The sequence below is a fragment of the Vombatus ursinus genome, unplaced genomic scaffold, assembly GCF_900497805.2.
Source record: "Vombatus ursinus unplaced genomic scaffold, bare-nosed wombat genome assembly UNPS02014778.1, whole genome shotgun sequence".
Lineage (NCBI taxonomy): Eukaryota > Metazoa > Chordata > Mammalia > Diprotodontia > Vombatidae > Vombatus > Vombatus ursinus.
In genome coordinates this window covers 45124758-45140969 of record NW_020954556.1, presented here as the reverse complement: position 1 = coordinate 45140969, position 16212 = coordinate 45124758, and the positions used below count along the sequence as shown (strand labels likewise).

Genomic DNA, 16212 nt, shown 5'->3' with positions numbered 1-16212 from the left:
CAGAACCCACCCAAGCTGGCTTCCCACTGGCATATCTGTAAAGAACCTAGGGTTATTGCCATACCACATAATTTGCCTATTATTGATGATTATGCTGTTGTTAATAAAAAACAAAACAACTAAGCCTTGACTTATTTCACTCATCATTAGATGAGCAGTTAGACTGCAAGTGCTCTGAGGCAAGGATTGCACTTTATGATGCAGCTTCCACAGGTCTGTACACTTATGATTCTTTTCTTTCCCATGTAGTTGGATGATAAAATATTGTTAAATTAAATTGAACCAAAAAGTGCTCTATGTTTTTAGCTCCGTGAAGGAAGATAGCATGTAAATCTGGATACTTTTCTACTTAGGTGCAAATCTATTAATTTTTTTTTCTTTTAACAGGTACTTTATGCCTGGTACACCAGCAAGTGCATTGCTTGATCCTCCAGAATGTATTCTGCTAACCCAGCCGGCTGGGTCACATTTGATGATGAACCACTTTGTCAGTCCCCTCAAAAATCAAAGAATTTTCCACTGGAGAATCACAGCATCTGTAAACCAAATGGACTTAAGCTGAATCTTCCTGGCCTCAAGGAATCCTATGGTTCTTCTTCTACAAGTGGTACCCCTCTTTCTTCTCCCATTGTGGACTTCTACCTAAGTCCAGGGCCCCCAAGTAACTCTCCCCTTTCCACACCTACCAAAGACTACCCTGGCTTTCCTTGTATTCCCAAACCAGGGGGCATTCACGCACTTTATCCTATTCCTGAATGGCCTTCAAACAGCCCACTTCCAACACCAGAGGCAGAGTCTTCATTGTTCCCTTCTAAACTCAGTTATCCCGCCCATTCATCCATACCCAGTGATCATTTGTGTAAGTTTCCAGATGTCAAAACTGAACTTGTGGATGAAAGGAACCCTCACCCTCACCAATCTGAAATCTTAGGCCATCAACATAACTTTACACAGTTTCAATATTTTCAAGATGACTGTGCTTTTTCAAGTCCATTTTGGAAAGAAGGGTCTTTACCTAGCGTCTCCCCTTTCACTTTTGACCCTGAGGGAAAAGATCAAAGGTCCAGCAGAAAGATGGCACCTCCTGAACAGAAGAGTCTCAATCAATGTTCATTCAACTATGTATGTGAAAGACTTGAACACCTGCAAGCTACAGATAATGCTACAGACTCAATTGGAAGCCTATCTATGCAGTGTCTATACACTGGAGACAGCAGCCCTTCCTTTGTCCCCCATAGTTTATTCCAAAGTCAGCAGAAAGTTGGGTGGTCCTTCATGCTTAGAATTCCTGAGAAGAAAAATATGATGTCTTCTAGACAATGGGGCCCGATATTCCTTAAAGTCTTGCCTGGGGGTATTTTGCAAATGTACTATGAGAAAGGATTAGAGAAACCATTTAAAGAGCTTCAGTTGGACCCATACTGCAGACTCTCTGAACCCAAAGTAGAGAACTTTAGCATGTCAGGGAAAATCCACACTGTGAAGATTGAGCATGTGACGTATACAGAAAAAAGGAAGTACCATTCTAAGACAGAAGTAGTCCACGAGCCAGAAGTAGAGCAGATGTTAAAACTGGGGACTACAGACTACCATGATTTCCTTGAATTTTTGACAGTGGTAGATGAGGAACTGATGAAACTCCCTCCTCTTTCCAAACAAAAAAGAAACTACGAAGAACAAGAAATTTCCCTGGAAATTGTGGACAACTTCTGGGGAAAGGTCACTAAAGAAGGAAGGCTAGTTGAAAGTGCTGTAGTTACCCACATCTACTGCCTCTGCTTTGTGAATGGAAATACAGAGTGCTTTTTAGCCTTAAATGACCTTGAGCTGCAGAAGAAAGATGAGCGCTATTTTGAGAGAGACCCAGAAAAGAAAGGTATTGAAATTCTTGAATACCATTTTCACAAGTGTGTGAAAGCACAAGAGTTTGAGCAGTTGAGGATCATTAAGTTTTCGCCGTTGGATGCTTGTAGATTTGAGCTGATGCGTTTCAAGACCTCATATGATGGGGAGGACCTTCCATTTTCTGTGAAGTCCGCCGTAGTTGTCCAGGGTGCGTATGTTGAACTTCAGGCTTTTGTCAACATGGCCTCATCTGCTCTGACTCCAGCCCGTTCTGGTCCTTTGAGGTTCTGTGACAATATAATGATACATTTTCCAGTCCCTGCCCAGTGGATCAAAGCGCTTTGGACCATGAACCTCCAGAGGCAGAAGTCCCTAAAGGCCAAAATGAACCGCCGGACGTGCCTTGGCTCTGTACATGAACCAGAATCGGAACCTGTCATCCAGGTCACGCTGGGAACAGCAAAATATGAGAGTGCCTATAGGGCGATCGTGTGGAAGATGGACCGGTTGCCAGATAAAAACTCAAGTAAATATCCAGTTTTTCCAAGTTATTTTCCCCCACTGTGGTGTTTCAAATGTTTTCACTGTGCTGCTGAGTCTACACATTGGAATCATACAGTCTCAGACATCTAGTCAATTCTGTCAACTGAGGCTTTGTCTACACAACCAATACTATTGGTTGAAACGTGAAAAAATGTAGTTAGGTTGGTGTTTTCACCTGGTATTTTCATAATGCAAAGCTATTTAGTTGGATTGATTTTAAACAGACAACTGAACCATCCTAGGCCAGATCCCTTCAGCCCAGGATCCTAGATCTGATGGGGCACCAAGGGATAGTTTGTGGGCTTGAACCTCAGATGTTAAAGACATTCTCCTAAACATCCTAGTTTCCTAGAAACAATAGAATTTTGAGAGTTAGAAGGGACCACAGTGGTCATCTAATCCCACTTATACCTGAAATAACCTATCATGGATCTATAATCTATGAATACATTTTGACCTTTTGCAGAGCAGGCAGTTATAGTCTCAATCTGTATCAACCTTTGCATGTAGCAGATTCCTTAGGTTTACCACCTGTTATGCAAAATAAGATACACTGACATTTTTCAATATACTTAATTAGGGCCTTTTGTTGTTGTTTTAACTTATTTATTTTACCAAGTTGACAGATTTTATTGGATATTGTTCTTAGAAGGGACCTTATAGTTGGTCCTCTGGTCCAACCCAGACCAGAATAAGAATCCCCTCCTACAGTATCCCCCATGAATAGTCATCTAACCTTTGCTTGAATACCCTCAGCAAGCAGGAACCTACCACCTTTGGAGGGAGCCCATTCTCCTTTATAGACAGTGCTGATCCTTAGGAGGTGTTGCCTTACCCTGAACCCAAATCTGTCTTTCTTCAGCTTCTACTCACTGTTCCCAGTTCTGCACTCTTGAACCAATCAGAGCAAGTAGAACCCCTCTTCCAGAACCTTCTTTCTGGTCCTCAGAATCCTCTCTTCATAGGCTAACTGCTTTAGTTCCTTCTGATGATCTTGATAAAACATAAACTTCATGCTCTTTGCCATGCTGGTCTTCCTTTTCTGGACACTCTCCAATCTATTGATGTCCTTTCTAAAATCTGGTAACTCAAACTGAACATAATATTTGCCTTCTTATTCCACGTTATTTTGGCTGAAGATTCCATGTTATTTTAGCTGAAGATCTTCTGAGTCTTCACCACCACCACCACCACTACCATTATCATCATTACCTTAGCATTTTCATACCTCCTACTATGTGCCAGGTGATTTACAGGTATTATCTCATTAGATTCTCACAACAACCCTGGGATGTAGGTGCTATTATTATTCCCATTTTACAGTTTAGAAAACTATGGGAAACAGAAGTTAAATGACTTGCCCAGGATCACACAGCTAGTAAATGTCTGAGATCAAATTTGAACTCAGGTCTTCTTGATTATAGGCCTAGCACTATATCTACCATGCCATGTAACTAAATTTCCCTCTTGACTCTTATAAGCTTACCGAGATCCTTTTAAAATTGCTATCTTAGCCAGGTTTCCTTCATCTTGTACTTGGGATATTGATTTTTTTTTTTTTTTTGGTAAGGCAATTGGGTTTAAATGACTTGCCCAGAGTCACGCGGCTAGTGAGTATTATGTGTCTGAGGCCAGATTTGAACTCAGATCCTCCTGACTCCAGGGCTGGTGCGCCACCTATCAGTATCACGCTGTGTTATTGATTTTTTTTTAAACTCAAGTGTAAGACTTTACATTTATCACTGTTGTGTTTGATTTTATTAGATTTGGCCAAATGCTTTCATCTGTTGAGGTCTTTTTGGATCCTGACTCTCTTCTTGTGATGGACGTCCTTGTGAAGTGGAGAGGGCCCTGGATTCGAAGTCAGAAAAGCCTGGTTTCAAATTCTGCCTCAGACTTATTAGCTGTGTGAACCTCAGCCATTCACTTAACCTCTGTTTCAGACCAGTTTCCTTGTCTGTAGAATGGGGGTAGCCTCCAAGGTCACTTCCAGATACAAATTTGTTATGTTATTATCTAACATGTTATCTATCTCTCTCAGCATTGTGTTATCTGTAAATTTGTTAAGCTTACCATTTATGCCTTGATCTAAATCCCTGAGAAACATATTTTCAAAAAGTACTAGGTCAAAGACCCTGGGTCATTGTACTAGAAACTTCCTTCCAAGTTGACATCCTGCCAGTAATGACTTTTGGGGTCCAGCCAGTTAGCCAATTCCAAATTCATTTAACAAAAACAATACATTTATATAGTACATTAGTATTTATGCACACTTCTCTCACAACAACCCTATTGGTTAAGTAGTACAAGTATTTCTGTGTCCATTTTGCAGATGAACAAAGTGGAACTCTGAGAGGTTAAGTCATTTGCCAAGTTCACTTGGATAGTACATTTCAAGGCTGGGATTTGGACCCAGGTCCTCCTGATTTGAAGTCCAGTACTCTTTCCACTAGGCCATGTTGCTTTTAATCTACCAGGCTGTCTAGTCCACGTCTGTCCATCTTGACCCTGAGGAATATCTTGAGAACTTGTTGTGTTATCCTTGTCAACTAGTTTGAAGGGAATGCCACTTGTGGTATTATGTCGACCCAATCTTTTTTTTTTTTTGGTTTTTGTTTTGTTTTGACTAGTCAATGGGGTTGACTAGTCAATGGTTGACTTGCCCAGGGTCACACAGCTAGTAAGTGTTATGTGTCTGAGGCCGGATTTGAACTCAGGTCCTCCTGAATCTAGGGCTGGTGCTCTATCCACTGCGCCACCTAGCTGCCCCTCGACCCAATCTTAGTGGGAAAATTTAATGCATTCAGTGAAGCAATTAGTCAAAATGTTTTTCAATATTTTTTTTCAAGCTGCGAAAACATAGCCTTAGTACCCATTTTTGCTAAGACTGTAACTGAGCAGTGAAAATAATTAGGTAAACACTGAAAAAAGGAGATGATATATCGCTGCCCTACTCCAATCACTACATCAAGAAGTTGGGTTGTTTCCAGGGGAGTACTTCGGGCAAAGAGCAGGTTTAGTGGCACATTCAGAGGGGGTAGTGTCTACATTAGTTTGTCCTAGTTCCAGGGAGGTTTCCCTTGGACACAGATGCTTACCTAAAGGATTCTAAGTAGTTGATTCTCTGTGAAGTTCTTTGCAGGCCAATAAAGTTTGGGGTCCAAAGCAGAACCATAACTAGAGTGGGACAGCTGGGACTTTGTCCTACCTTACCCCTTGTGCTGAAATTTAGAGGCATACTTTCTCTCTGAGTAGTCTTCTAGCCTGGCATTCCTACTTCATTGTTCTCCACTGGCCTTCTCAGTGGTGCCCAACATCTGTGGTGTGATTGCTATCCTGGGCTCCAGTATTCCCAGTGCTCCAATTCTTCTACCACTTTCCCAGTCCTCAGTGGCTTTCCTCTTATTTCTGCCATTGGAGCATTCTCACATCATCCTGGAATCCAGGAAGATGTCTGCGCTACAGGTTCCCCTGCTGCTGCATTTCTTCCTTGCCTCCCCACCTCCCCCCCCAACATAGGCTATCCACTCCTCCTCCCTCATTGGTCTCCTAACAGAGGCTGAAGGACTCTGGATCATTGGCTTTGCCACAGGGGTATAGGCCAGACTTTCTGGTTGATATGTTACCATTCCCCCAGTGTGAGTGCGTCTAGTAGGGCACACTATCCAATTCTAGGGCTTACAGGAATATGACTTATGGAACAATGAAGGTGAAGGCCAGCACATGTCTGGTGAGGTGAGATCTGGAGGCTTTCCCACACTCCAGATGGATTTGTCTTGGCTTGACCCACCCTACTACCTATATTAGTGGTAGCCTCCCTAGATACCTCATAGTATCTTGGTCTCCAAGTCTTCCCCTGGCACCTCCCAATCTCTATTATGAGATATTTGCCTCAAGTTCTGAAATTACTAGCTCTGATCCCTAGAGTAGAATGGATTTGATACATCTGTCCATAAATGGAACAGAATGGAACTTTACTCCCTGAGGCTTCCATACCACTCTCATCCTCTAGGGGCATCCAGCCTAGTCAGTTGATGGCTGGCTTGGTGTTTATAAGTTATCATATTGACCTACGTGGACTAGGGCCAGAGATCAGGTACATTTTGAGCAGTCTATGAATCCAGATGCTCTCTCTACAAGAAGAAAATTCCGTTGGCCAAATTTGGCAAAACTTTTCCGTCACTTCTCTCCTTTTCTGCCAATTCCTATGGGGTTTACCCTGGTTGCAGAGCCCTATTGACCCTCATTAATCATTCTTTCTTTGGAGTCTGTTGCTGATACAGAAAATTTCCATGGAAAAGCAACCCTGTTCCCTAATATTCAGGCTACTCGTGGAGCTAATTTCCTGATAACAAGGACAAACTGATTCCCAGTCTTCTCATAACTCCGTCGTGATGGGAGCAACACTAAGTTCAAAATGTGCCAAAGTTCAATACATAAGTGATACATTATTTGTTTTCCACTTTCGTTTGTTTGCTGAGAAAAGGAGTAACTCCATCATCAAAAAATCAGTTTTTTTGTGATTTTGGGGGGATTTTGAGAGTGATAACCAAACATATGCTTTTTTTATTTGGGAGGTTTGTTTATTTGTTTGTTTTAGGGCTGGATCTGTGATTTCATCAGTCAGTCAATAAGGATTTATTAAGCACCTACTAAGTGCCAGGTACTGGGGATACAGAGAAAGGTAAAAGATAGTCCCTGCATCTAAGGAGCTCACAGTCTAATGGAGAAGACAAGATGAACACAAGTGTGTACAAAGAAGATGTGTGCAGGATAAACTAGGGATAATCAACAGGAAGAAGGCAGCGCCCCAAATGGCGGATCAGGAACCCCAAACCCAGAAGCAGAGATGAAGAGGAAGAGTGTTCCAAGCAAGGGGACAGCCATTGAAAATGGCCACAGTAAGGAGATCGAGGAACAGGAAGGTAGTTCCCTGGGTGGTGGTGCCTCCTTGCCCGGGGCACTGAGGACTTCAGTGACTTGCTCAGTCACACAGCCAGTATGTGTCAGAGACAGCATTTGAATCCAGGTCTTCCAGACTTCAATGGCACTCCTCTATCCACGATGCCACATAGCTTTCTCCCATTCTGAGGTTAGAGGTGTTCCTTCAAGGGCAGCCTTTTTCTTTTTTTAATACTATTTTATTTTTTCCAATTACACGTAAAGATAGTTTTCAACATTCACTTTTATAAGATTTTGAGTTCCAAATTTTCCTCCCTCCCTCCCTTCGCCCCTCCCCAAGACAGCAAGCAATCTGATATAGGCTATACTTGTACAATCAAAAAAACATATTTCCACATTAGTCATGTTGTGAAAGAAGAATCAGAATAAAAGGGGAAAACGAGAAAGAAAAAAAAAGAGAGAAAATGGTGTGCTTCAATCTGCATGCAGACGCCATAGTTCTTTCTCTGGAGAATAACATTTTTCATCATGCGTCTTTGGGAGATGTCTTAGATCGTTGTATTACTGAGAAAAGCTAAGTCTTTCAAAGGTGGTTATTGCATAGGGTTGCAGTTACTGTGTACAGTGTTTGCCTGGTTCTACTCACTTCATCAGCATCAGTTCCTGTAAGTCTTTCCAGGCTTTTCTGAAATCTGCCTGCTTGTCATTTCTTACGGCACAATAATATTCCATTACATTCATGTGCCACTACTTGTTCAGCCATTCTGCAGTTCATGGGCATCCCCTCAATTTCTAATTCTTTGAAGAGTAGCCTTTTTCTGCTTAAAATAAATTCATGATCTAATGAACGTTTGTAGAGCCAGGCCAAGGTGATAATCAGGCACAGGGTGGTGGGATCATCCTTGGGCATAGTGATAGGCACCGAGACCCAGGGAGATAAGACGTGTTTCACCATGTGAATTGTGATATGAACTGTGTTCAGAGGAATATATAAATGAGCCTGGTGAGATAAAAATAGGGGGCTAGGGAAAAGTGTTCAAAGAGCAAATTCCTGTTGTTCAGCCTAGTGGCACTGCCAGCCAGCCCTAAAGAAACAGAGTTTTCAAGTGAAGTCAGCCTAGTACAAACTTCAATTTAGTTTCCAAACTCATAATGTAGCAATGGATCCTCCTTTAAAAAAGTTTTATTGTTACATTAGTACATATATGTTTTTAAAAATCCAATGCTGCTTGCAAAATTTGCATTTCCTACCATTGTTGTTGTTCAGTCTTTCAGTTATGTCTGACTCTTTGTGACCCCGTAGACCATACTGTCCATCGGTTTTTTCTTGGCAAAGATACTGAAATGATTTGCCATTTCCATTTCCAGTGGATTAAGGCAAAGAGAGGTTAAGTACTTGCCCAGGGTCACATGGCTAGTAAATGTCTGAGGCTGGGTTTGAACTTAGGTCTTTCTGACTCCACACCCATTGCTCTATCCACTGAGTCACCTAGCTGCCACTTTCCTGGCATTAACTTCGATTAAATGAGTAATCATTTATTGATGGCCCGGCACAAAGTAGGTGGTATAGACGTAGGGTGTATAAGAAGAATGCAAGAATGGTTCCCTGACCTGTGTGTTTATGATATATGTGTATGAAGTTGGCAAACAATAGATCAAAGTATTTTAAAAATGAATAGGCAAGAGTTGAACAAGGAGAAACTTCAAGATTTTAATGAAATATTTAGTTGTTGTTGGGCACAGAGAATGAATATATTCTCAAGTAGGCAAATAGAAAATGAGTTAGTACTCAGTTCTTTCTGACTCCAGTTCTAACATTCAATGCATTGTGCTACCTAGCTGTCTCTTTCTAGTTAAACATGTTTTTGAAAGCCTCATTTACAACTTCTTGAGCAAATGTCATCGTTGGTAATTTGCGGCATCCGACCATATGTCTCTCCATTGCCGTTTTGGTCATCTGCCATTGGTCTTTGCTGCCATATAGCACCATTGGGGGATTTTTAATGTTAAAACAATGGACTTTGGAGGCAGTGAGCAGCTTATATCATTGAAAGCATTGTGAGGTCTCCAAAATTTAATACCATCCAATCTCTTATTCAGTTCTGGGTCCTAGAGTGCCCAAGATGCAGCTTGTAATGGGCTTCCCATCTAAATGGTATTTCATAATCTGGACAATATAAATTTTTTGTCTGCTCTTTTTTTCTGAGTGTAGATGGTTAAAACCTTTATTTTTCAAATAACCATGGGTTTCAATGAAGGGACTTTATAATATTCTGGGACTTGATTTAATTAGTACAATTCCATCTATAAATAGAAGCATCCTTCCTTCATTTGGACCCTGTATAAGACCTCTTCCATGACACTGGTGAACATATATCTTTCCTTTTTTATGCTTTGCCTTGATGTTGCTATCAGGGAGGTAGCATGGTATAGTTAGTAAGTCAGTAAACATTTAATAAGCATTTACAATGTGCCAGACACTATGCTAACTGCTGGGGATACAAAGAAAAGCAGAAGACGATCTCTGCAGCGTACATCCAACCCTATACAAACAAGCTACATATAAGAGAAATTGGAAATAAGCAGCAGAGGGAAGGCACTAGAACTAAGGGGAATGGGAAAGATTTCCTCTATAAGATGGGATTTTAACTGGAATATGAGGGAAGCCAGGGGAGTCAAGAGGCAAAGATGAGGAGGGAGAATATTCCAATCATGGAATGTCAAATAGAATATTTTAAATTTGCTCCTGTGCTGACAGGAAGCTATTGAAGTTTATTGAAAGAGAGAGAGAGAGAGTGAGAGTGAGTGTGTGTGTGTGTGAGAGAGTATGATGGAGGTACGTTAGAAAGAATGGTAGATTTTGGAGTGGCAGCTAGGTAGGACAATGGATACAGTGCCAAACCTGGAGTTCAAATTTGACCTCAGACAGCTATGTAACCCTAACCTGTTTGCCTCAGTTTCTTCATCTGTAAAATGAAGATAATAATAGCACCTACCTTCCAGGGTTGTTGTGAGGATCAAATGAGATAATTGTAAAGTGCTTAGCACTGGCACATAGTAAAATGCTATATACCTCTTGGCTATCATCATCATCATCATTATCACCAGCAGCAGCAGCAGTGGCAGCATAGACGTTATTTGGAGTCAGTAGGTCTGGTTTTGAATCCTAGCTCTGTCCATTACTACTAGTGTGACCTTGGGCAAGTGATGTAACCTCCATAAGCCTCAGTTTTCTCATCTGTACAACGAAAAATGTAGATTTCATGACTTCAGACCTCTCTTCCAAGTCTAAATTGATGATCCTCAGTAGACTGTTGAAAAGTCTTTTAGGCTGGGAAGCCTGCGGCCTCCAGGCCACGTGTGGCCCTCTACGTCCTCAAGTGTGGCCTTTTGAATCCAAATTTCAGGTTTCAGTCAAAAAGGGCCATACTTGAGGATCTAGAGGGCCACATATGGGCTCGAGGCCCCAGATTCCCCACCTCTAGAAGTTATATCTGTCATAAAATTTTTTTTTCTTTCCTAGAATCTTGTGTGATTTTCAACTTGGAGCAAAAGATATACTGTTTGAAAACAGTCTATAAGTCTACATTTTGTTCTACCAACTCAAATGCTTCTTTAAAAAAATCATTGAGTAGACACAATGGGATCCTATATTCTTTATCCCTCTTACTTGGGTGATTGTGAAGATGTAGGAAATGGTAAACCACTTCAGTATCTTGCCACGAAAACCCCAAATGGGTTTATGAAGAGTTGTACATGACTGAAAAGATGGCTAACTGGAGATATGGTTTGTTGTTGAACATTGTAAAAACTGGACTATTCTCTAAGAATTAATTCTCTAAGAATACTTTTGGTTCATGCATAGACCAGCCATTCGCATAAAGAATTATGGAGATGAGAAAAGAAGCATATGGGTTCTTAACTGCTGATGTCTTCTCCGTTGCCCTTTCTTAAAATGTGTGTCCTTCTGGAAGGGGTAACATGTGGACTTAAATTCACACTAACTTTTAAATGATTAACATCACAGCCTTTTCTAAGTACAAGTTTTGATAGGGGATAGGAAAAGTACATGAATACTAGGTAACTCAAAATGATTCATGGAATGAGTTTGAGGAAGCAAAGGCAAATTGCTGTTTTTTATAATTTTCTCTGGCTTTACAAATAAAACTATCATAAATTTTTCTTTCCCATTTATTGACTTTATTTCTCTACTTCATTCCTATTTAGTCTGTTATTCTATCTATCTTACCATCTATTCCCACTCACTTGTGTAATTTAGATTTCTAAGGTAAAGTGTCCAAGTTGCTCAGCAAAACTGAGACATTAAAATTGTATGTAGTAGGGTTTGTGTCTCACGATGAAAGAAGCTCCGAGTTATTAATCAGGCCAAAGAGTGCCCCTTAGTGGCCATCACTGGGATAAATAACAGAGTTGTTTCTACTATTTGTGGTATTACTAGAGGTATGAAATTAAAAAAAAAAGCAGAAAAATTTGGGGGAATGCTTTTCCCACTTAAAAAAACCCCAATATATAGGAAAATAGAATGGGAGGAATTCTTCTCCTGGATTTTTCTTTCTTTTTTCTTCTAAGTCGTATATCTAATAAGGTGTTACCCCTCATCAAGTCAGGTCATGTGGGCTGAATGTAAAAATAAACGTCAGAATTATTTTCACAAAAGATATTATCAGACCAGTACATCATTATATCGTCTTTACATGTGTCTAAAAAATTCTTTGATTTTTTATACAGTATTTTAGTGTGAACAGAGACTCTAAAATTCATGTATATATTTAGGTGGGACAGTGTATGACCAAGGGTGATTGAACCAGATTGAACCAGCTTACAAGAGTCAATTATTAAAATTTCAGTGTAAGCATTGATGCCTCTGGCAAACAGTACAAATCAGGGCTTGACTGATTGTTTTGTTGATTATCTAGACTTAAGAAAGTGATGAAGAAAATGTTAATAAAGCAGATTAAACTTAAAAGTATTCCATGTGTACATTTCCCTTCCATTCCCCCTGCTCACCCAAAGCCAGTTGTGAAACATTTACCAACACACTCCTTAACTTAGATTTTCTAGTATTTAGAGTGGCTCTTTATTAACATTATCCCAAGACATGTTTGGAATATTTCTAGTAATGTAGAGCAAAATAAAAAGTAATAAATGCAGCCCCCCTGACTCCATTTTCTATAGATATTGGTTGATTTGACCAGGAACCAGTTCATTAAGGACTTGTGAGAGTTGCTTGAGGTTTAGTTAGGTAACCTCCCTGCAGTCATACAGCTAAATAACATCATGTGTGGGATTTGGATCTGAGTTCTGTATACTCTGAGTCAGCACTTTCTCCATGAAAACACACAACCTCTTGGACTGGGTTATATGGTAGTCTTTACTTTTAATCATGGCAGTAGCAATGGTTTGGAAATAAATTACTCTAAAGGCTTATCTGAATTTAAGAAAAGTAAGCTTGATCTGGTTACACTGAGATCACTTTTAATCATCGTTTTTACCACCTGGAAGTGCCTAGGATTCTTGTCCTTTTTTTTTTTTTTTTTTTTACTTATGGTAGTGATGAAGGTGGTTTGTATGCAGTAGCTTCCATATGAAAGGAGGAGGAGAGAGGAAAAAAAGTGATGTGGTTAAACAATTATTCAGGTAATCAGTAAATATGTATTGAGCACCTACTGTATGCAAGGCACTGTACCTCGTGGGAAATAACAGGAAAGGTAAGATACTGGTATTGCCTTGAATTGAATTGGGAGGAGATTATGTAGCCTAAGTAATAACATAAGGGGATCTAAGTGCCAAAAGAATGAAATAGACAAAAGTGTCTAATAGTTGGAGGAAGGAGAGATTATGGTAGGCTAGAGTAATCATTGAGGGTTTCATAGATAAAGTGGGTTAGAACTAGGCCTGGGTAAGCTTCTTTTTGGGGGTAAGGACGTTGCAGGCCATTTGAGTAAAGAAGTGATCTTCTTCAAGGTTTTTTTCTTTACTTACTGATAAGATCTCATTGTCCTAAATGTTTCTTATTTAAGGCTGAATGTTGAGAACTGGATATAGAAGTTTGTATTCTGTTATAATTTTACCGTAGTGAAAATTTTGACATTACCAGGACTCTCAGCCCTTCCCCGCCCCCCTGTCTTTTTAAAGCTTATCTAGAAAAAAATATATTATTGCCAAAATATTTATGTTGCAAGAGATTCTGGAGAGACGCTTAGCAGCCATTCTGATTTATGAGTTAGAAAATAGTAAAATCTCTAAAGTATTTTTGCTTATATATGTATATTTGCTTGGATATGTAGAGTTATAATTACAAATATAGTTAAGTAAGGGGTAAAGTTCAGAAAACACAAGTTTTTATTTATTATTCTAAGACCTAGGTTCTATTCCTGACTCACCTACCAATTCGCTGTGTGACTTTGGAAAGTCATTGCCTTTCTGCACCTCAGTTTGCTGTAAAATGAGTAACATCTTATGATTTATAGAGTATTTGTCAGCACAGCTGGATTAACTAATTATTCACAAATTGAATTTAGCGTGAAATCAACACTCCTGAGAAAATGGAAAATTTTTAACAGTTCACTAAAATAGTCCACTCCTTTTTTTGGCCTTTGGTCCCAGTAGCAAAGTAGTTGCTATGAGCATCCTAGTCACAAAGGGGACTTCACAACTGGGCTTTTTACTCTTAGATCTGCCCTCCTGACTGGGCTTCACACAAGACCCTGCATCTCCTGACTCCAGGCATTTTGATTGGTGTCTCCCTTCCATCCCTGGAATTCCCTCCCTCTTCATCTCCACTTCCTGGCTTTCTTGGCTTCCTTCAGATCTTAGCTCAAATCTCACCTTCCGCAAGAAGCTTTTCCCAATCCCACTTCATGCTAGTGCATTCTCTGTATTGGTTATCTATAATTTATCTACATGTATACATGCACATATGTATTACATATATACAAATTAACATGCAGACAACTATATATAAACTATATATAAATATGTGATATAATATACACAATTATATGTGTGTGTGTATATACATATACATATATATGTGAAAATACAATGTGTGTGTGTTGTTTAGTTGTTTGCATTTTATCTTCTCCATTTGACTGTAAACTCCTTGAGGGCAGGGACTGTTCCACCCTCCCCTTTCTTTGTATCCCCAGTTCTTAGCACAGTGCCTGACACATAGTAGGTACTTAAATGCTTTTAACTGACTGACTGGAGAGGATTGTGATTAGTTCCTTTCCATTTTTACTGAGGGTAGAAGAAGAAGAAATGGGCTTAAAATGAAGCAAGAGAAACTTGGGTTAGACTGGAGAGTCTTGGATGTAGATATTTAAAATAATAGAATGAAGTTGTGGAATTTCCTTCTTTGGGAGTCTTTTAGAAGATTGTCACCTCTGTGGAATGACTTTGGAAGTTAGTGGTATCCTTACATTTCTTCCAATCTCCCACAGTGCTCTGGTCACTAACAAAATTAACTCACTTTTGTAGAGGGCTTCCCAAGTCTTAGTACAATTTTAGGTTTTTGGATTTCCCCACCCTCCCCCACTTAATAGTATTTTATTTTTTCCAATTACATATAAACGTAGTTTTCAACATTCACTTTTATAAGATTTTTGAGTTCCAAATTTTTTGCCCCCTCCCTCTTCCCCAAAATGGCATGCAATCTGGTATAGGCTATACATGTACAAACATATTAAACATATTTTCACATTAGTCAGGTTGTGAAAGAAGAATCAGAACAAAAGGGAAAAACTACAAGAAAGAAAAAACAAAAACAAAAAAAGAGAAAATAGTATGCTTTGATCTGCACTCAGACTCCATGGTTCTTTCTCTGAATATGGATAGCATTTTCCATCATGAATCTTTTGGAACTGTCTTAGGTCATTGTATTGCTGAAAAGAGCCAAATCTATCAAGGTTGATCATTGCACAATGTTGCTGTTACTGTACAGTGCTCTCCTGGTTCTGCTTACTTCACTCTACATCAGTTTGTGTAAGTCCAGGTTTTTCTGTAATCCACACTGCTCATCATTTCCTATAGCACATTAGTATTCTATTATATTCATATGTCATAACTTGTTCAGCCATTCCCCAATTGATGGGCATCCCCTCAATTTCCAATGCCTTGCCACCACTAAAAGGGCTATAATGCTGATTTTGGTACCTTAAAATTTCACTAAGACTTTTTGAGACACCCTGCGTATCATTTAAAGCTTGTAAAGTATGTTTCTCCCACCATCCCTATGAAGTAGATAGTGCAAGTATTATTATTCCCATTTTAAGATTGAAAAAACAATGAGGCTGACAGGTTGTCACTAGTTTAAGGTCACATGGGTAGTAAGTGTCAGAGATGGGATCTGAACCCAAGTCTCTTGCTCTCTGCCCTGTGTCCCAGGCTTCCAAGTCCTGTTCTCTTTCCATTAGATGAATTGTAAACATTTGTTGCTTCAAAGATAAATTGACCCCTTAGACTTTTCCACTTTCAGAATGCTCTGGTTCTGCCTAAAAGTAACAGGTTGAGTTATTTTGGTTCCAGACTTAAAGGAATAGAAACATAGCCATAATCACCTTTACTTATAGTATTCATATTATTATTAATGTTAGTATTATTTAGAATAGCAATAGTATACAAACAGCCAGAGTGATATTCATTTACAAAACAAAGATAACAAGAAGACAGATGTGTGTTTCTGCCTAGCTACTATCCTTGGGTACCAGTCTTTGTTTGGTTCTGGGAAATGAAGCCATACCTGTGGACGTAATTGCTTCTATCTAGTCTATAAATAGATTCAGAGTGGGGGTGGTGGGGATTGTGAGGGGTGTACAGGGTTAGGGTCTATGGAGTTTTGTGCTGAAGCAGACAAAAGAAGCCCGAGCCTTTTCTAAATACAGCCATCTGGGGTAGGACTTC

General features: G+C 39.7%; 1 protein-coding gene across 2 annotated transcripts in view; it reads left to right on the top strand.

Annotated features, from left to right (window-relative positions):
• Window positions 1–16212, top strand: part of STON1 (stonin 1) — a 62448-nt gene that overhangs the window by 41400 nt on the left and 4836 nt on the right. For both annotated transcript variants that reach the window (XM_027865153.1, XM_027865155.1), the window contains exon 2: window positions 388–2371. In XM_027865153.1, the coding sequence (XP_027720954.1) occupies window positions 436–2371 (1936 nt within the window). In that variant the 5' untranslated portion in view covers window positions 388–435. The remainder of the gene's footprint in view (window positions 1–387; window positions 2372–16212) is intronic.